Consider the following 22,953-nt stretch of genomic DNA (forward strand, 5'->3'; position numbering starts at 1 on the left):
AATTCAGCTCAGTCTAGCCCCTTTTGAGTTCATTCATAAGTCAGCCCTAGGATTAAAATGATAAGTAGTATAAGGGTGCCCCAGCAGGGCACGACATGCCTCTTTCTCTCCTTTTTGTACTCAAGGCCATATTGTCCTTCATAACCTACAGACTCCTGGCCTCAATCACACCAGATCATACCTTCATTTCACACAAATGGTTTAGGAAATCGTTGTGAAATTCCATTTTGGCTTTCATTTATACTCTCTAATTCTTCTAGGCAAAATAAGTCTATTAGGCAAATAAACTCAGTAATTCCTTTATTTTGATTTTAAATTAATCACAACCATCGAAGTGGTAAGAAACAGCTGACAGGTGTACTTAAAAATACTGAATTGACAGCTACATTGAATGCAGGGTTTCCCAGGGTAGTTCTTAGTTTGTCACTTACTCCAATTACATTCAAGGTCGTTATGCCTCATCTTTTTCCTGAGCTGTGGCAGCTCTAACTGGGGCACCCAGAGAGATACATACCAGGTAATCTCCACTTCTACTTTTCTGGTAGCTTGGCCCTGGCAAAATGAGCCCCACAATCTAGAAAGTAGGATGCTAAACAAGGTTGACTCAACATATCTTTTTAGAAAATATCAGGTTAGAGAATACACCTGAGGACCTGTTTCTAACCAGAGTTGACGAATGTGAAAAATGCATCAGCTAGGCAGCAGTCATGTGAACAGAGCCCAGAACTGCAAGTCAAGGAAATGGGTTCTGGGCCTGCCTTCCCAGGTAACCAAAACCATTATTCAAAAGCAGCTACTGAAATGCCAGCTTGTGGGGAAAGAAATGGGGAAGGTGATAAAATCACAATTAAATGCATGTATATACATGAATACCAAAGCTATTATGTAGAAATAAAATCAAAACACTTTAGACCAAGAAGAAATCAGAGACCTCCTAGTCTATTGCCCCAGTGTAAAAATAAAAAAACTCTGGAGTAATCATTGCCATTAAGCATTAGTATGAGGGAAATAATTTTAACTCTGAGGAAAAAAAATGATTTTTTAACATTTTCAATTTTATATCAAATTAGATACTCATCACATATATCATAAAATTAATAAATCAAGCAGATTTTTCTACTCCATAATTCATGTCACATTTAATAGTCTCTTCACAGATTCTTTGTACTGAGAAATGGAATTTTCATTTTCCTCCTCATTTTTAAGACTAACAACAGACTTTTTGTACTCTTCAATTTCTTTAGTACCAAGGAGCTCTTCTTTATTTATTCCCATATTTTTCTCAGCAGCTTTAATCTGGAGAAGTGTTTCCAGGATATTTCTTTCTGATGAGCTATTTTCCCATATATACTCTTCCATGTCTGCTTCAGTCTTACTTTTTTCCCATTCTTCAGTATTCTGAAACAAAACAAAACAAAACAAAAAAAATGAGTTCTGAATTCTGAGAAATATCAAATGTTTGTTTGTTTCTTCCTTTCTTTTTTTTTTTTTCCCCTTCCTTTTTAAGGGAAGAGAAGTTTGCAAAATGTGGAGAGGCCCTGGCCAACACCTTGTCTGTGCACTTTGGCCCCTTAACCCCGCACTGTTAGCCACCTGCACCTGCGCTTGAGGGCTGCACACTCTGTCACGTGAACACTGGTCTGTCAAGCTCTGTTACCACTCGCTACTCTATCCACATAATTACAATCTGTCTGCCTTACAATCTGTACTTACAAAGACATGCTGTTTTCCAGCAGATATAGAAAATAACTTTTTGCAGCTATTCTCTAAACCCTAATACATCAAGATTTCACTTTTTTTTTTTTTTTTTTTTTTTTGAGACGGGTCTCACTCTGTCACCCAGGCTGGAGTGCAGTGGCGCAATCACAGCTCACAGCAGCCTCGACCTTGCAGTCTCAGGTGATTCTCCCACCTCAGGCCCCTGAGTAGCTGGGACTACAGGCGCCCACCACCATGCCCGGCTACTTTTTGTATTTTTTGTAGAGATGGTGTTTTGCCATGTTGCCCAGGCTGGTCTCAAACTCCTGGGCTCAAGTGATTATTCTGCCACGGCCTCTCAAAGTCCTGGGATTACAGAGGTGAGCCACTGCGCCTGGCCCAACATTTTGCATTTCTGAGTTGTAATCTTCAACTTCTTTAGTACCAAGGAGATCATTATTAAAAATAATGAGAGCTGAGAGGAGACTGTATTTATTTCTGTGATATACTTGTGGGATGATGAGGAAGACTAATTAATTATTAAAATAAAATTAAGAATATGATGTACATAATACGTGGTTTTTAGTCATAATGACTTCATATATTCTGGAATTTTCTTTTTTCCCCCCCCAAGACAGAGTCTTGCTCTCTTGCCCAGGCTGGAGTACAGTGGGGCGATCTCAGCTCACTGCAATCTCCGCCTCCTGGATTCAAGCGATTCTCTTGCCTCAGCCTCCTGAGTAGCTGGAAGTACAGGCGCTCACCACCACGCCCAGCTAATTTTTGTATTTTTAGTACAGATGGAGTTTCACCATGTTTTCTAGGCTGGTCTCAAACTCCTGACTTCAAATGATCCGCCTGCCTTGGCTTCCCAAAGTGTAGGGATTACAGGCGTAAGCCACCACACCCAGCCTATCCTGGAATTTTATTTTGTTATTATCTTTCTGTTCCCATAATGTGAACAATGTTTTGTTACTACTCGTTTTTTCTTACAAAAATTATTACCATGCTATTCTAGGGAACACTGGTAGGCTTTACAGTAATACAGCATAATTCAGATTTATGATTTAAATGGAGATGTAACAGTCTGTGAAAAATCAAGCAACACAGCTAATAAGTAATATACCCTGGTTCAAAGAAGTGCTGAATACTAGTCACATTTTTTTCCAAATTAACACATAATAATATTCTGAGCTACAGGCTGCTATGGAATCATCTATTATTCTGAATAACAACTTTTAAAGGTGGCAAAATATTAAAAGATGAGTATATTTGTGAGGCTGTCAGAAATACTATTCTACCTCTAGAAAATCCCCTTCAAAGAGATCCCAGCTTGAGTAGACAGCTCCAAGGCTCTGCAGAGCTGAGTGGGCACCAAGAAGCAGGTAAGGTTTCCACCCGTGCCACCCTCCCACCCCCATCCCCACTACAAGTGCCTATGAAAAGAAAGCATTGGAGATGTGTTCCTCCAAGGGTAAAGAGGAGCCCCACCGATCACAAATAGGCCACTGGGGACAACACCGAGTCAGCAAACCCTGCTCAGATCACCGAGGCGAAAGGAAGAGACTTAGGAGAAGAAATTCTCCTTTGCATCCTTCAAACTGGGTACCATTCCTTCAAGGGAAACCAGTAAGATGCAGGATGTCTTCCCTGGCCCCCAAATTCCTGAGCCAAGTGGGGTATATTTGCACTTACAATTCCTGCATGTTTGCCCCACCTCCCTGTAATAAATTTATGGCTGTGCACAGCGTCTCAGCATATGTTCTAGAAATATCCAGTTGAGAACCAACTCTGTGTCCTCTTTTAAAAAAAATCTGGTCGGGAGGTTTTAGGCTTGGCAGGGAAGGCATAATGTGAAACAACTTCTTTTTATTTTATTATTATTATTTTTTAGGCTAGTCGAGTAGTGAGAACGGGGTAAGAGCAGAACAAGGAATTCAATCTGTAACTGACTGTGAACAATCAACTGAGATAACTCACTACCTTTAGACCAGCCTGAAACAACTTGTTATGCCTCTCGCCCACAACTCTGCTGCAAATAATTTCTAACAAACTCTGAATCTGCGCATTTTAAAAAATTGGCAAAATTATCCTACCCCACCTAATTTTTACTGTAATACTTGAGAAAGGAATAAATGTCAGCCCCTTAAAAAATAAATGTCCTAAATTAATTACATTATTGGTTCTATCTACTCTTAGAAATGTTTTAAAGGTTTCAAGACAATGTCATAGTTTTTTCACAATTCAAACTTACAGGGTAAAATATACTTAATCTAAAAAACCGACAAATACATTTTATAAAGCGTTAAGTAAAACAGTCACTCCATCTCATTCCTGACTCAACTGCCTGACTGCTAGAAGACAGGCAATTAAGACACTTAACTATTTAGTATTTTTAAGTTTCACATGTTTTATCTGAATTTTCTTAACGGTTAATCAAAGTAAATCCACTAATAATTCCCACATTTCATGTCTCTTCCCCTTACATTTGGTGTATATAATTATACACTGGTTTGCCAAGATGTATTATAGGTATGCCAAGATATTGATTCCCTCAGCCCTTGTAGCCAGGTGAGCCTCGAATACTGGCAGCAGAATGAAGCACCCTCCTCTTTCATTCATCTCAGGTGTGATCAAAGCTTACCTACCGCCAGGCTCAACTCCTGTGCTCAAAGGACCCTCCTGCCTCAGCCTCCTGATTAGCTGGACTACGACTAAGGTGCACGCTACCATGCCCAGCTAATTTTAATTTTTTTTTTTTTTTTGTAGAGACAGGGTCTTGCTATGTTGCCTAAGGCTGGTCTTAAACTCCTGGCCTAGAGCAATCCTCCTGCCCCAGCCTCTCAAGGTGCTGGGATTACAGGGTGTAAGCCACCGCACCTGGCCAGTAAATGATTTTCTAAGTGTGTAATCACATGAAAAGGTACATGGAGGTAGGCCAAGGTGGATATCCAGGCCTGCATGACTCAGCGAGTTTGGCGTGCAGGCGCACACCCCCACTTGTTATATAACCTGTTTGTGTAAGTACATCCTTGGCTCTGAGCCACTGTTGTCTGTAAAAGGTATAATTGCCCTGCTACCGTTGTAGAGGCGCTCTTGGGGCGCAGCTTGACTCAACATGGCTCTTGTGCAGGCACTGGTGCCCAGAGAAAGAGAGACAGCCAAAGCTGTCCGTCTGGACAGGAGGGAGCCAGGACACAGCTCGGCTTGCGCATGCCCAGATAAAGGGTTAAGCTGCTGACCCTGAAGGCAGGGCAGAGCCTTCTGGGAAGCCGCAGGCATGGGGGTCGCGGGAGCCACACAGCCGGAGCAAACCGCCGAGATAAAGGTGGACAGTGTAAGAAAAGCTGTTCATAAGAGAGCTAGTGTAAGAAAGCTGTTAATTTGAGCTGCTGCTGAATAAAACTATCTTTCACCTGCCTACAGCCCCCCCAAGTGTTCTTTCTGCTCATCCACCCACGCCCCTCGGACTTCAGCATGGGCTGGACCCAGACCCCGGGATCTGACAAAAAGGACAGGAAACCCTGCACTATGGAATAATGTATATTTATAGAAGAAAATCACTATGGTTTAAAGTCACTAGTAAGGAAAACAAACTACATTCTGTAAAAGGCCTGGCTTCCTATCCTGTACTGAAAACAATGCAGTGTTCAGCCTCAGTTGCAAACTAAACAAAATTCACATTTTCTTTTTTCTTTTCCTTTTTCTTTTCTTTTGTTTTCTTTTCTTTTCTTTCTTTTTTTTTTTTTGAGATGGAGTCTCACTCTGTCACCCAGGCTGGAGTGCAGTGCCATGATCTCGTCTCACTGCAACCTCCGCCTCCTGGGTTCAAGCAATTCTCCCGCCTCAGCCCCCCGAGTAGCTGGGATTACAGGCGCCAACTACCACGCCCGGCTAATTTTTGTATTTTTAGTAGAGATGGGATTTCACCATGTTGGCCAGGCTGCTCTTGAACTCCTGACCTCAGGTGATCTGCCAGTCTCGGCCTCCCAAAGTGCTGGGATTACAGGCATGAGCCACTGCACCTGGCCTTCTTTTTTCTTTTTTGAAACAGGGTCTCCCTCTATCACTTAGGCTGCAGCGCAGTGGCGCTATCTTGGCTTACTGCAGCCTCAACTTCCTAAGCTCATGCAATCCCCTTGCCTCAGCCTCCGGAGTAGCTGGGACTACCAGAGAGTACCACCATGCCCTGCTAATGTTTGCATTTTTTTGTAGAGACGGGGTTTTGCCATGTTGCCCAGGCTATTCTCAAACTCCTGGGCTCAAGTGATCCACCTGCCTTGGCCTCCCAAAATGTTAGGATTACAGGTGTGAGCCACTGTGCCCAACCAAATTCACATTTTCTATATGGTCTAGCTTTAGGATCCAAACTCTGCACAGCTGAATAAGAATTCCAAGATAATGACAGTAACAATCCCAACAAATTGAATACTTAATTATATATCAGGTATCTCAAATGCTTATGTATATTACATATAATTGTTGTTAAGATTTACTGGGATAGATTTTAAGAATTACATAGATAAGAAAACTGAGTATTATGGAAGTTAAACAAAGGTCCACAATCTATTGGGGGATTTCAGAAATTTTTGTATTTTAGAAAGTGAATTATGGTGCATATATATTTTTTAACACCTCTAGAGAGGGGCCTATAGCAGCATCACCTAATCCAACACATAATTTTTAATGCAACATACATGAATATTTACACTAAATGGAATGAACAAAAAATATAAATAGCCTCTCATCTATTCAGGTCACATGTTTGTCACCAAATAAGTTACGGAAAGACTAACAATTTCTAAAGCTTTTTGGGTTTCTAAATTACAGATGCAGGGCTGAAGCAGCTAAGTTTTGCTCAAGGTCATCCAGGAAGTTAGTATAAGATGGTATTTACCGTGAGCTTTGGTATTTCCCAGACCTCAGTTTAAATCCTAACTTTCATCATTTATTACTGTAATAGGTGAGTTCCTTGAACTTGTATCTCTGTAAGAACCGACTTCACAGGGCTGTTCTGAAGATTAAAAGAGGTAAGGAATATCCATGTACTTAGAGGACCTGGCTCATAGTAAACATTACATAAATGTTGTTGTTAATAATACAACTTCAAAGAGGAGTGGGTTTTCAAACCCACATTTCCCTACCTCTAAAACCTATGTACCTATGCCAAGGATTTGAGGCGAAGCATTGGGAGTAAGGGGTTCCACAAACCTGCAGAATGGCTTCAAAGTGTACATGACATGTACTCCACCATGACTATGAAGCAGTAAACTAAAACTTCAAAGGTAAATGTAAATACACAACTGTCCAAATGTTTCACTATATTATTCCCACTCACAAAATCATATAGTGATATTTACAAAATTAGATAAAATATACAGAAACAAGAGGTCTTTATTTCTTTGTCACTGACTCCATACTATTTGCAAATAAGCAGTATCTTTCCAAGATGTTTAATTAAAAATAACAATTTTGAAATGTTTATGTATATGAGACTTAAAATGGCTTTTTTTTGGTAAGTTTCCTTAACACTTTTAACTTCCTGGTCTTTTAGCAAACGTTCAGTGTCATATTAAAAATAGGAGGTTAATACTAATGGAATAATAATCCAGAATTGAATTCTGATATAGTATCAGCAGGTTGCAATTTTAAATACATCTCCATGGAAAAGATGGAAATTACTAAAAAGTAGAAGAAAAAAAAATCATCCATAATTCTGTTACCCAAAGATGGCCCATTAACACTGGTAACACTTGGTGTATATCTTAAATCCGTTTTTTAAAACCCTGCTATGATTACATTTTATTTACAATTTTGTGCCCTGACTTATAGTTCACTATCAATTCCTTTTGAAAGAGGTGGAGTCTTACTATGTTGCCCATGCTGGCCTTGAACTCCTGGGCTCAAGTGATTCTCCCACCTCACCTCTCAAGTAGGTGGAATTAGAGACGGGTACCACCATGCCTGGCTCCTACTATCAACATTTTAGCTCCTAAAACCACTCCCAGCATTGAAGTCGTTAGCTGTTTCAGTTTCTTTTTTTTGTAGCCAGAAGGCTAAGGTGGGAGGATTGCTTGAGCCCAAGAGGCTGAGGTTGCTGTGAGCCGAGATTACACCACTGCACTCCAGCCTGGGTGACAGGGCCAGACCTTGTCACACAAAAAAAATTTATTTTATTGAAGTGTAGTTGGAATATATTAATTTTAAAGCACAAACAACAGCATATTCAAATTACTGGGGGCAATTAAAAATACCATTTTAAGCTCAAATTGATCATCACTTAGGCAAAGAATTCAATTAATTTGTCGACTCCTATTTTAATGCTTTGACCATTAAATATTTACAATTTCACCATTTAATTTATAAATATGGATCACACACACACCACTTTTCTTTTCCTTCCTGCCTGCAATGAGAATCTGCCCTGACCCCCAACCCCTGAAGAAGCAATTTTCCATTCCATGTGATCCTGTTCTCTTTTCCAGTTAGCTCGATTATTCACTTACTTATTCATTCAATAAATATTTATTGCACAACTATTCTGCCAGGCATAGTGTTCTCTGGGAACATTCAGTCTAATGAGAGACTTGAAGTTGACTGTGAGCCAGTCAGATGAATATTGTGATCCCCGTAGAGGAGAAGCATCCACAAAGGCCTTGAAGCCGGAAAGGGCTTAACACAATCGAGGAAATGAATGAAGGCCAATGAGACGGAAGTGGCATGGGCTGAGGCTGAAAAACTGTTGGAACACTCACTACATGCCAGGCACTATTCTAAGTGCCTTACAGGTATTAACTCATTTAATTCTCACAACAAACCTAGGAGTGAGTTAGTACTATTATCACCTGTTTTACAGATCAGGCAGCTGAAGCCCAGAGCAACTGAATAATTTGCCCAAAACCACACTGCTCGTTAGTGTTAGAACAACATGTTCTAAGGAACCTCGAGGCATGATAAAAGGAGTAACAAAAAATATAATAACATAACTTGAACCTAACATCTTTTTTTTTCCTTGTATGAATTTAATACAAAGAAAAACATAATAGCTAATTCACGCAAGGGTCAATGTATTCTGCTGTAACAGAAGGCAAAGAAATATCTGCTCCACTGAACACACAAGCCTGTCACCTCCTACCTTCTTATTTACAACTCTCTTTGCCTAGGACATGAATCATAGTAATATTCCACTTCTCATGATTACAAGTAAGGCCTTGTGCTGTATGAGAGAAAACAGTTTAACCATTTTTTAAAATCCCAAGCAATTTGAAAATCATAAAAAATACGAAGAGGCAAATATTCATAAAAAGTGAAAAAAGAATTACTGTCAATTCTTTCAGCTACCAAAGCTAAATTTTTAACTATGTCAAGGAATTCAATTAAGTTTTAAAAAACATTTACTGAATGCAAATTTGCCAGACACTGTACTAGATGCTGAAAATATAAAGATGAATGAATATATACTCCTTGTCCTCAGTGATCTCACAGTCTAATGGGGTGAGCAGACACGTATACAGGCAATTACCAGAAAAGTAATAAAAGGAATGTTAACTAGAGGAGGGAAAAGGGATGGGCAGGAAACAGAGAGGTTACAATTGAGGTGTATTAAAAGATTCATATGAATTTGCAAGGCTGATCAATTTGAAAAAAGAATCTAAGCAAAGAGAATAACATAGGCAAAGTTATGAAAGAACATATTATGTTCATTATGGCTAAGGTACAGGCTATATAATGTATATTTCCTGAGTGCTGGTAATGAGGTGGCAAATTGCTGTGAATGGCATGCTAAGGAGTTCAGACTTTATCCTAAGTAATGGGAAACCACTGAAGGATTTTGTAAAGGAATATGGTACAAGAGACTTGTTTTTTTGAACAATTACTCTAACAGTAATATAGAAGGTGGATGAGACAGGGAAATCAATTAGAAGCCTATTGTAGTTTTCAGGTAAATGATGATGAAAACTTATACTAGACTGTAGCAGTAGGGATAAAAAGGGGGAAACAGCTTTAACCGATATTTAAAAGCGAAAACCGAAAGACTTGGTAATTTATTTGGTATCAAGAGAGAGGGAAGAAAACTGTAACTCTCAAATTTATTACTTCAGCCACTGGGTGGGGAAGGAGAACGTGAGTTTTTCTTAAAGGTCTTTTAAGTATATAATAAAATGAAGTCCTGCATGAAGGCAAAAAGGTATGAGCTTGTCACCTTCTGGGTAGCACCATCCCACTCAGGGATCTAGAACACTGCCTACTGTCTATCACATCAAGTCTAAATTCCTATTTATGGACAACAGAAAAATCCCTCCATTTTCTTGCCTGCCCCTTTCATTCTAATTACCACCCCTTACCCTCAAGCTCTGATATTAGATATAGGTTGAGTATCCCTTATCCAAAATGCTTAGGATCATAAGTGTTTCAGATTTTGATATTTTAAAGGATTTTAGAATATCTGCATTATACTGACTGGTTGAGCATTCCAAATCTGAAATGTGAAATGCTCTTTTGAGCATCATGTCGGTGCTCAAAAGTTGCAGATTTTGGAGCATTTCAGATACCAGATTTTCAAATTAGGGATACTCAAACTTACATGTACAAAAACTGTCTTAAAAAAGACAAGCCAACCTAATCAGTTTCCTTATTTACAACACTCAAAGACTGGAGAAATTATTCACAATCAGAGCTCAGCACCAGAATCACCTGTGGAGCTTTTAAAACTATCAAAACCTGGGTCTCACAGCTAGAGATTCTGATTCTGCAGGGCCTAAGCATCTGTAGTTTTAAAAGCTTCCACATAAATCATGCTGCTATAAAGACACATGCACACATATGTTTACTGTGGCACTATTCACAATAGCAAAGACTTGGAACCAAGCCAAATGTCCAACAATGATAGACTGCATTAAGAAAATGTGGCACATATACACCATGGAATACTATGCAGCCATAAAAAATGATGAGTTCATGTCCTTTGTAGGGACATGGATGAAGCTGGAAACCATCATTCTCAGCAAACTATCGCAAGGACAAAAAACCAAACACTGCATGTTCTCACTCATAGGTGGGAATTGAACAATGAGAACACAGGGACACAGGAAGGGGAACATCACACACTGGGGCCTGTTGTGGGGAGCGGGAGGGGGAAGGGATAGCATTAGGAGATATGCCTAATGTTAAATGACGAGTTAATGGGTGCAGCACACCAACATGGCACATGTATAAATATGTAACTAACCTGCATGTTGTGCACATATACCCTAAAACTTAAAGTATAATTTAAAAAAAAAGCTTCCCAGGTGGCACTGATACAACCCCCAGCTGAAAACAGGTTATGGAGATAGATGAATTTTCAATTAGTTGTTCATTTTGAAAGGAGAGTAAACTAGCAGTTAAAGTCAGATTTGATTTCATCTCTTATTTCATAACATTTTGAAAGTCAAAGTTGAATAAAACTAAATAATATGATAGCATGGAAAGAATATGATACACTGAAGCTGCAGTTCAGGTCTGAGTTCCTCCACTAAAAAGCTCTGTAACCTTGGGCAAAGTACCTGACCTTTCCTCTAAATCTTAATTTCTCAGTGTATAAAATGAAAAGGCTATAATAAGATAAGCTGTTTGATTCTTGACCTTCAAAGTTAGCCCTAATTCAAAATGGATGGCTGCACTAAATGCTTTGTGTTAAAAAAAAGAAAAAAGACAAAGTATTTTGAAGCACTTTTAAAAGATGGAACATGCTGGGGGTGTGGTGGCACACCTGTAGTCCTACTTGGGAGGCTGAGGCGGGAGGATCACTTGAACCTGGGAGGCAGAGTCTGCAGTGAGCCGAGATCACGCCACTGCACTCCAGTCTGGGCGACAGAGTGAGACCCCGCCTCACTGTGTGTTGCGGGGGAGAGATGGAACAACTACTTTACCCCCTTTTTCGTGTCCTTTTTATGTTAATGCAAGGTGATCATTGAAGCAGCACAGAGTTAAAAAAAAGAAAGAAAGTCAGAGACAGAGACCCAGTTAACTCTCAGAGCAACACCACAGGTCCACTTTTTAGAACAAAGGCCAGATGTATTTGTCTGAAATCAAGTAAAACTGTGGCACGTAGTTACACTTTACCATTACTGGCCAACCACTAATGCTCGGACTCATGGGAGTTCACTGCATGTGTATAGTTAGTTGTTTAACGAACACTGTAACATTAGTAAGTTTATGCATAAAGTGCTAAATAAAAACATACGCTTCATGTTAAAGAGATGCGTCTTGCCAGGAAGAGCCAGTTTTTTTTAGAATATAGATTCTATTAACATTGTCAACTGTAAATTTGCATCATGAACTGAACTCACAGAAGCAAGTATTTGTGGAGAACTTACGAAGTAATGTAGAATTCAAATACTTTTTAAAATACTTCCTAATTTTTTTTTGTATTTTTAGTAGAGATGAGGTTTTGCTGTGTTGGCCAGGCTGGTCTCCAACTCCAGGCCTCAAGTGATCTGCCTGCCTCGGCCTCCCAAACTGCTGGGATTACAGGTGTGAGCCACCGCGCCCAGCCTCAATAGCTGCTATGAAACATTTAGTATTCTTACCTAGCACTGACCTAGATAGTTTGAAGTGCAAACTACAATAGGTCAGATCCCTGCTAATGAGGCCCTAAAGCTAGAAAAACAAAACATACATGGAACAATCCGTGACTAAGACAACTAACTGCAGTCAGGTGTTCTAGTGACCAGCATAGAAATTAAAATAAGACATAATAACTTGCTATCTATACAAAGTAGAAGTCAGACAAAGAGTAACAGCCTCAAAGCAGGTCGAAAGATACATAAGAAATGAAGAAGTAGAGAAGAATTAAAAATGAAATGGTAAATTATAGAACCCGTGCTACAGACCAAATGTTTGTGTCTCCCCACCAAATTCAGATATTGGAATCCCAACCCTTAATATGATAGAGACAGGAGGGAATTTCCTTCCTCTCTCTCTGTTCTCCAAGTGAGGACACAGTAAGACGACAGCCATCTGCAAACCAGGAGGGCCCTTACCCTAATCCAACCATGCTGGCACCCTGATCAACTCCCCAGCCTCTAGAACTGTGAGAAATAAATTTCTATCATTTAAGCCACTCAATCTATGGTAATTTGTTATGATAGCGCAAACTAAGATAACCTTAACACTTTTGTGATATTTATTATTACACCTCCTTGCTCCCACTAGAGTGTTCTTCAGTTGGAGACGATGGTTTCCCCACGATTTATTAACTTTCATATCCAGCAACCCAAGCAAATAGACAATTAATAAACATTTGCCATTTTATTTTATTTATTTATTTTGAGATGGAGTTTCACTCTTGTTGCCCAGGCTGGAGTGCAGTGGCGCCATCTCGGCTCACTGCAACCTCTGCCTCCTGGGTTCAAGGCATTCTCCTGCCTCAGCCTCCCAAGTAGCTGGGATTACAGGTGCCCGCCACCACACCCGGCTAATTTGCATATTTTTAGTAGAGATGGGGTTTCACCATGTTGGCCAGGCTGGTCTCAAACTCCTGACCTCAGGTGATCCACCCGCCTCGGCCTCCCAAAGTGCTAGGATTACAGGCGTGAGCCACCGTGCCCAGCCAACATTTGCCATTTTTAATGAAAGTGCACTTGACATTTGACACAGGATGGTTTACTCTTTCATGAACAGTGAAACAGTGAGGGGGCGCTGGATGTGGTGGCTCACACTTGTAATTCCAGCACTTTGGGAGGCAGAGGCAGGAGGATCACCTGAGCCCAGGAGTTCGAGAACAGTGTGGTGAACAGAGCAAGACTTCACCTCTACAAAAAATAAAAAAATTAGCTCCGCATGGTGACACTTGCCTGTGGTCCCAGCTACTTGGGAGGCTGAGGTGAGAGGATCGTCTGAGCCTGGGAGGTAGAGGCTGCATGCAGTGAGCTATGATTGCTCTACTGCACTCCAGCCTGGGTGATAAAGCAAAACTCAGTCTTCAAAGAGAAAATCAACTTTTAAAATTGTCTAGTAAAACACACACACACAAGCCCCCAAAATAAAATAAAATGAAACAAAAATAGTGAGAAGTACTTTTTCAAATAACTAGTAAAATACTGTATCAGCTCAATGTTGCCCTCTGGTTACAAATCTACATTTTGCAAATAAGCACTACGACGAGCTTCACAGCCTGTCTCTGACTTACTGCCAGCCTCATCTCCTTTCTTGGCCCTGTTAGTTCTATACCCTGGCTACACCAAACTTCTGCCTGCTCTTTAAACCCACAAGGCCTAGAAAGTTCTTCACCCACTCTGTACCACGTACTTCTGTTCATCTTCTAAAACCCATCATCATTCCTGTGATGTTTTCAGGGGGAGTTAACCCTTGTCTGTGGCTCTCACAGCATTGTGTTCCTACTTCCATTAAACTCAACAGACTATATTATAACCAACAGTTTCCCTCCAGAAATCAAGGTACCTAAGGCAGGGGGTCATTCATTTTGATAGTGGCACCTAGCAACATATCTTGTACACAAGAACTAAATAGTTGTTGAATGCAAAAGAGAACAAACATAGCAAACATTGCTCAAGCATTCTCCAGTGGAAATGCAGGTGTGTAGGCATACACAATCAAAATGAACTCATAAATCCGACAGATTAAATGGTGATTATGGCTCTGCAAAAGTATTAATTTTTATCAGAAATATCTGTAATAATGTCCCCTTTAAAACAAACTCTTAGTAAGTATAAAATTCTCCAACTTAGAAATTTTTATTTTTAGAGGTGGGGGTCTTGCTATTTGCCCAAGCTGGACTCGAATTCCTGGGCTCAACAGATCCTCCTGCCCCAGCCTCCAGAGAAACTAGGACTACAGGAGTGCAACACTGCTTGGCTAAATTAGAAATGTTTGTTACATGACTTTTCAGAACCATTTTATTACAAAGCTAGACATAGTTCTGACAATAAGACTATCATGAAATCCAAATAAGACAGCCGAAATTTTAAAATGTAAAAAAGCAACCATTAGTAATTCAATATCAAAATCATCCATGAATCTCTGAAATTTGATTTCAGATCTCTAACTTTTCTAAAGCAACTGTTTTTTTCTCTTCCCCAGTATTTGTGCTCATCTTTTGTGCAAGTCACTTTGCAAACTGACTCATTATTTCTCAACCTAATCATTTACGGAAGGTTTCAATTATTAAAAAATCACTAAAAAGTTAAAATTAAGGAAGTTGTGTTATCATCAATTATGTCAAATTGTGAGTAGGATACACATCCTAAAGAGTATAGATCTGACTTTACTTGTACAAACTCCGCCAAATTAAATATAAGCTGTATATATTAATAGAAATTGGGAAACCATGAATTTAAAATTCTAAGAAAAAAATCTTTCCTCATTTTATTATTGTTAATATCAACATTATTTATAGATGCTTATGGAGAGCCCACTATTTGCCAGACACTTTACACAAATTCTCCCTGATCCATCCAAAAATCCTTAGGAAAAAACTGAACCTCAGAGGTTAAATAGTCAGAGGCTGTTACACAGGTACTAAGTAATGGCCCTGGAATTCAAATCCATGTCTGTCTGGCTCCAAAGGTTAAAAATTCATTCCAATGCTAACAATACGTAATACTAAAATAGGACACCAAATCTCTACAACTCTCCTTATTTTTTAATTATTATTATTTTTTTTTTTTTGAGACAGAGTCTCACTCTGTCGCCCAGACTGGAGTGCAGTGGTGCGACCTTGGCTCACTGCAACCTCCGACTCCCGGGTTCAAGCGATTCTCATGCCTCAGTCTCCCAAGTAGCTGGGACTACAGGCACCCACCACCATGCCTGGCTAATTTTTTGTATTTTTAGTAGAGACGAGGTTTCATCATGTTGCCCAGGGTGGTATCGAACTCCTGAGCTCAGGCAATCCGCCTGCCTCTGCCTCCCAAAGTGCTCCCAGCCTCCTTGCTTCTTTAAACTGCTGAAGGATAAATGAATGGTCCAGTGAATATGTGTCTCTTATCACCTTCCCAGCACTGAAATAATTATTCTTTGAGGCAGTATTAAGCCTTTATGCCTGAAGCTTATGCTTTGCGATGTCTATGCTTACTGAAATCTACTTTGACACTTCTATAGTTAAACTGTTTTGAATAGTATACAACAGTAATATCCTTCTATTGGAGTCTAGGTGATCACTTCTCCAGAGGGATTTCAGTACTACAAGCTACATAAAATTAGCAGCTACTTTCCCCTCAGTGCTACTTAGAGGTAACCTCTAGGGGAAGGTTAAAAAGCCAAGGGAAGGCAGGGCACAGTGGCTCATGCCTATAATCCCAACACTTTGGGAGGCCAAGGTGAATGGATTGCCTGAGCCCAGGAGTTCAAGACCAACCTGGACAACACAGTGAAATCCCGTCTCTACAAAAAAAATGCAAAAATTAGCTGGGCATGGTGCCATGCACCTGTAGTCCCAGCTATTCAGGAGGCTGAGGTGGGAGGGTCACTTGAACGCAGGAGGCCAAGGCTGCAGTGAGCCATGATCGTACCATTGCACTCCAGCCTGGACAACAAAGCAAGACCCTGACTCGAAGAAAAAAAAAAAAGCCAAAGGAAGCATATATTTGGGTATTAAATGCTCAGAAGCTAGCCTATAAAAAAATCAAGCAATGGATTAAAAAGAGGCTCTCTATTTGATTAAATAACGGTGATAACATCAATTTCAAGTATGAATTCCATGTTGGTGAGGGAAAATGAATTTCAATTCAATAAAAATTCTTTTCTAGCAGCTCCGCAAAATTTCACGGCTCATCTGTATTCAAAATCTTCTTCACTGATGGTACATGTTTAGAAAGCACCAAGAAACAACGGTAATATAGAATTCTTCAAGTATACTTGTTTGGACAGTTGTATGTGGCTACTTATCCTGGCATCAAAGTAATCAGCACTAAAGATCAAAGGCTTCTGTGTGAATCCAGAATGCAACCCTGTTTGGATTCTAAGTCACGGAACCACAGAAAGAATCCCATAAATCAACTTCCACTGAATTTATGCCTATCATTTCCTTCTGGGCAAATTCATTCTAATAGATACTGGCAAAATAAGAAAGTCAAAATGGGTTGTATTTATTGTTAGTTATTAAATCTTTAAGCAGCAACAGCCATAAAGCTGTAGCTAATTCAGCCATGTTGCTGGTTCAAAAGGAAACTTAATTATCTTAAGCCAACAGCATTTCTAAAATCAATTGTGTAGGAAAGAGATTAACTGCTATTCTGATGTTGCTCTTAAAGCCAGAACTAGAAAATCCAGATAAATTATAATAATGGAAATAATTGTAAAGAAGAGAAGAGCTTACCAGCTACTTTTTATCTTTTACTAATCTCACAACCAAGTTTTTTTCTTTCACTTTCCATTCATCCTCTTGTGTGAAAACTCTTTTATCATAATATGAAGGGAAAGCTGTGAGCAGTTTAGAGAACAGCTGCATGTATTCACAGAATCACAGTAACTTGGGCTGAAAGGAGGTTCCAAAGGCCATGGAATTTAACTACCTATTCAAGGAGTATATTTTTTTTGCCTATCTTCACTAAGTGGCCAATGGATGGAATGTTTTCTACCTACTGAAGTAGCTCATTGCATCTTATGATGGCTCTCTTAGAAAGTTCCCCTTGGGAGGGCTGGACATGGTGGCTCACAACTGTAATCCCAGCAGTTCGGGAGGCCGAGGCGGGTGGATCACCTGAGGTTAGGAGTTCGAGACCAGCCTGGCCAACATGGCAAAACCTTGTCTCTACTAAATATACAAAAATTAGCCAGGCAGTAGTGGTGCATGCCTGTAATCCTGGCTACTCGGGAGGCTGAGACAGAAGAATCACTTGAGCCTGGGAGGCGGAGGTTGCAGTGAGCCAAGATCGCACCACTGCACTCCAGCCTGGGCAACAGAGTGAGACTTTAAAAAAAAAAAAAAAAAGTTATCAGTAAACCAAAGTCTGTCTCCGTCTTACTATTGTCACTACCTTGTTGTATCTCTAAGAGTCATTAAAAACAAATGTAAGCCCTCTTCCATATGAAAACTTTTATTTTTTCAATTTTTCTTTACTTCTTTTTCCTTTTTTCACTGTTTCTGTAGACACTGACATATGAAGTCCTTTCTAAAGAACATGACCCCCTTCTCCAGCTAACTTTATTCCTCTGAATGTTCCTAGTATGAAATGCTATTGAGTCCCCTGTGTTGGGTAAGGCACAAAAAATTTAATTTAAATGCATACCTAAAATTATTTTAATTTTAAAAATTACTGTTTCAAACTTTGAGTTACCTAAACATATTGGCTACCAACTTCAAATCAGATGAAGTGTTGCTCAAGCATGGCAAAATCTTCCTTATAAATGTACATACTTATATGAAAACTCTGTGAATTCAGACTCGAGTATTTTTAATATTATTTAAATACAGGTTTAGCATTACTAATCTGAAAATCCAAAATCTGAAATGCTTGAAAATCCAAAACTTTTTGAACACTGATATGACACACAAATGGAAAATTTACACTTGATCTCATGTGATGGAGCACGGTCAAAATTGTCATGCACACAATTACTGAAAATATTGTGTAAAATTACCTTTAGGCTATGTGTATAAAGTGTATATGAAACATAAATGAATTTCCTGTTTAGACTTGGGTCCCCTCCCCAAGATATCTCATTATATATTAATATGCAAATATTCCAAAATCTGAAAAAATCTAAAGTCTGAAACACTTCTGGTCCCAAGCATTTTGGATAAAGAATACTCAAGCTATAATTAATTGCCCTTAGTTCTATCTAATGTATAACAGTCAAATGTTCACACAAAATGTTATGTGTTAACTAAAAATTTCAATAAACATTTAAAATACCTTTCTATAAAGTTTTGCTCTGCAGTTTATTTAAAGAGAATGAATTATAAATTCTCAAATTATACAGATAATTATTATTCTCTTCATAGCTGACAACTTTCACCCAAAGTCGAAAAAAGAAAAACAAAGTCAGAAACTCTGAAGTTTCAAGGCATTTTAGGAATATGATTTTAGCAAGGTCCTGAGATGAACTGAATAATCCTATTTCAAGACCTTTACTTTTAAAGTCAGTAGAAGCTACCTATGACATTTCATACATACTTAGATTATTTAGCAGTTCACAAAATACTCAGTTGAGTACTTGCCACACAGAGTATTTTGAAAGGTTAACATCATCTAAATTACAATGACAAAATCATTAAATATTCACACACACTTACCCAAGACTCATGGTATAACACTGTTAGTAGATACATTGCATAATCGTAATTCTGCCTCCTTAAAGGGCACCTATTAAAGAGAAAGTGGGAGAAGTCAAAATTCTAAAAACTCAGTACATAGAATAATTTGCAAAATATGCAATATACTAAATACAGAAGATAATGTTTTCAGGTATTCCTTTTCTGCTTTAGGAAAACTGTTTTTGGAATAAAAATAGTCTTTGTAGTTCATTACTTGAGGAAGCTAAACACCGGTGTTATTTTAACTTAATTTCGAGTATCTCTTTGTTTTCATTACTAATGGAGTTATCTGTAGATAACAATAGCTTACGCTACTTTTACTAGGATTGTGTCCAATATAAGTTCCCTTCACCATCTCAGTGCTAAGAATCTGCCAGATAGCATGAACATATCTGATGAGTTCATCTAAAAAGTAGACATAGGGCTGGGCATGTACCTCATGCCTGTAATCCCGGAGGGTGAGGTGGGAGGGTTGCTTGAGGCTAGAAGTTTGAGGCCAACCTGGTCAACACAGCAAAAACCCTGTTTCTACAAAAATTAAAAAATTAGCCAGGCATGGTGATGCGCACCTGTAGTCCTAGCTACTTGGGAAACTGAGGCAGGAGACTGCATAAGCCCGGGAGTTCAAGGCTTCAGTGAGCTATGACTGTGCCACTGACCTCTAGCCTGGGTGACAGAGTGAGACTCAATCTCTAAAAAAATTTAAAAATAAAAATAAGAAGTAGATATAGAAAGATGATAGATGTTAATCTTGGTTTTCCTAGAGCTGATTCTTTTAAAAATGAGTTACACTATACAATGCTGTGCTGTTGCTGCTGTATTTAAAATGGAACTAATAACTTAAAATTAGGTAAAACTTCTACATACATGAGATGACACATTGAGCTTTAAGGATAATAAAATAATATACAGAAAGATACGATTACTTCCAATTTCTTTAAATATCAAATAAAACCATCATATGACAAATAACTTCAACTATACTGCTTATTCTGTACTTATATTTATTTAAGTCCTCTACTCTAAATAGTTACCATAAAACATATCCATACACTAACACTTGTAAAACTACCTAAAAAAAAAAAAAAAAGCAACATTATTGGATACTCACAGAATTTCAAATAATAACATTTTAAAGGCATTTTTTAAAGTTGCATGAACTAGAAAAGCCAACATTATCTGAAGACAGTAAAAAGACTATTCCTAATACATTTCAAATCTACTTTCTCCCATATGGTAATAATCACAAACCATGGTCCTGAGCTTTTTCTGCCTCCACACTGTTGCAATCTCTGCATGTGTGTCAGGCTCCTTCTTCCCACCACTGCGAATCATGAGACCTAATCGATACTGACACCTCCAGATGCTTTCAAACAGGGATGGGCAGGAAGACAGCAGATCGGCCCACTTACTTATCTCTAAAAGTGGGTCTTTTTATATTTTGACATAATTTGGAAACAGCTAAAGTATAATTCTAAAAATAAAATAGCCATTTAGTGAAAACATACCAATAACCTTTCTTTACTTCAAATAAAAAATTATGCAATTTATAAATTCATATATGATAAAATTTAATATTGCCTTTATAAACATCTGTCCTGGCTCTGAGATTTTGATTATTTACGAATGTGCCTTCATCAATTTCCAAATAGATCCATAGATCATTTAATAATTTTACTTTTGAACTACAAGATTTTTATATGCTTTGAATGTGTAAAAGCCCGCTTAAGTATTAATCACTAGCAAACCACACTTTTTTCTTCTAATCTCTCTCTTGAGTTTTATATACATGGAAATATTAAAATCAAGGTTAAAAATAACATTAAATTAGCTAAGCATGCCGCTGCATAAAGATCACAGCAATAGTAGGCCAGTGTGAGGATATTAAAAATATGAATTAGAGAACTCTGCTTAATAAGAAAAGGCTACGCCCTCCTCCATCTTCAATATAGTTTCTTTAAAAAGGACTGCCAAGGAACTGGAGGACAATGAGGAAACACACGTGACCAGTCGGCTGAACATTTTTTCCATTACCTATCTGTTTTGATGGTAAGCACATCTGTGGTCTTGCAGTATCGCTCTCCTACAAGTTTAATTAATTTCTTCTTTGCGTGATCATCTAAATTCAAACTGGAAAGCTTTACCTTAAAAATAAGAAAAGTTATTTGAAAAAATAATTTCATATAATTGTTTAGTGAAAAAAAGGTAGCAATGTTATTCCTATTAACATTAAATCCACTAAAAAGAAAGCTTTCCAAACTCCTTTCTATACAGAGCAAGCAGTTGGGACATATTATAAACCCTGATCTTACTCATGGAAACAGAAAAAGGGAAGGCAACATACTGTTTGAAGTTCTTTGAAAGTTCTGGGCATTAATGCCTTCCCTGAAAGAACTAACGACATATCTGTTAAATAAATGAAAGTATGATGCTTACGAGTAGCACTAATAGAATTAAACTCAATTAGCGTTAGTAAAGTTGGAATATAGAAATAAATAGATAAAACATAAGGGCTTTAAGAAATTTCTATCATGCAATTATGAGACTTGCATCATTACAACAAGTTCTACCATGCAATTATGAGACTTGTATCACTGCAACAAGCTTTTTTAAAAAGCTACAGATATCTCATGGAAGCTGGAATACAGCATCAGGGAAGGATCAAAACAATTGAAAAATTCATTTAGCTCAACGTTTCTCAAAATGTTAACACTACTCCCACAGGCTAAGAAGAATTTTTTTAAAAGGCTCTTTCTGTTGAAAATGTTTAGGAAATGCTGAGGTAAATTGGGTTTTTTAAGGTAGCATTTTTTAGAACAGATAATATGCTAATAAGCATCTTGAAATTTCAAAATGCAGGGTTAATATGCAATGATTCTCAATTTTATTTGACGTCAGATTCCACTTTTCAAGGAACGGTTCACAACAGTAGTCTTCCTTAGACATATTTTGGGAAGTGCTAGAACAAATGAACACACTTTTTAATTTGCAGAGAATAAGGGCATGGGCTAAAGGTATTATCTAGAGATGAATACATTTGATACAAGAAGATAGGCCAGGCACGGTGGCTCATGCCTGTAATGCCAGTACTTTGGGAGGGCGAGGCGGGCGGATCACCTGAGGTCAGGAGTTCAAGACCAGCCTGACCAACATGGAGATACCCATCTCTACTAAAAATACAAAATTAGCCAGGTGTGGTGGCGCATACCTGTAATCCCAGCTACTCAGGAGGCTGAGGCAAGAGAATCACTTGAACCCAGGAGGCGGAGGTTTTGGTGAGCTGAAATCGCGCCATTGCACTCCAGCCTGGGCAACAAGAGCAAAACTCTGCCTCAAAAAAAAAAATAAATAAAAAAAAAAGAAGATAGGTTAGGTTACACACCAGAATACAGTTAAATAAGGTAAAGTATAGGTTAATCTTCTATGGAGAGCATTAAGAATAAAAAAGAGCTGTAACTATATCAAGAAGAAAAAAAGCTAAATAGGATTTTGAAATCTATTTGGTTTTCTGTAGCTTCAATAACTGTACACTTCCCTCAAGACATCACAGTATAGTAGCCTATTTATTTTCCCATTTTTTCCCCACTGATTTGAAACCCTTGAGGGTAAGAATGATGCTATCTCGTTCTTGGCAATGGCTTAACACTTAAAATGCATGCAACAAATATTTGCTGAATGAATACATAAATTTTTAAAAGGGAGGATACATTGTTTTTTAAAGCACTGTGAATTTTTGTATTTTGTATTTGAAGTAGAGAAAATAGATAAATATAAATGCACTCTTAAAAACAACTCAAGTAATATGAATACTGACTATTAACTCTCAATTAGACAATGTGAATCACCACAGTTTTCTGGAAAGAGAATGTATCAACTACCAGGTTACTGACTTGACAGATAAAATAAGCCATTTTATACTCTGATTAAAACCAATATGAAGAATTTTTTACAAAAAATAAAATATACCTTTATTATGATTATGAATACACAAATAT

At 38.3% G+C, this 22,953-nt stretch overlaps 1 protein-coding gene across 2 annotated transcripts in view; it reads right to left on the reverse strand.

Moving 5' to 3' along the window:
- Positions 1-283: 283 nt before the first annotated feature.
- MRPS35 (mitochondrial ribosomal protein S35) overlaps positions 284-22,953 on the reverse strand; it is a 45,344-nt gene continuing 22,674 nt past the window's right edge. Inside the window, exons 6-8 of one of the 2 annotated variants that reach the window (XM_016923733.3) lie at positions 20,993-21,102; positions 18,938-19,007; positions 284-1,398 (exon numbers count right to left, since the gene is read on the reverse strand). In XM_016923733.3, the coding sequence (XP_016779222.1) occupies positions 1,129-1,398; positions 18,938-19,007; positions 20,993-21,102 (450 nt within the window). In that variant the 3' untranslated portion in view covers positions 284-1,128. The remainder of the gene's footprint in view (positions 1,399-18,937; positions 19,008-20,992; positions 21,103-22,953) is intronic. The other variant, XM_016923734.3, reaches the window with a different exon arrangement.

The sequence above is a fragment of the Pan troglodytes genome, chromosome 10 (assembly GCF_028858775.2).
Source record: "Pan troglodytes isolate AG18354 chromosome 10, NHGRI_mPanTro3-v2.0_pri, whole genome shotgun sequence".
In the NCBI taxonomy this organism is placed as follows: domain Eukaryota; kingdom Metazoa; phylum Chordata; class Mammalia; order Primates; family Hominidae; genus Pan; species Pan troglodytes.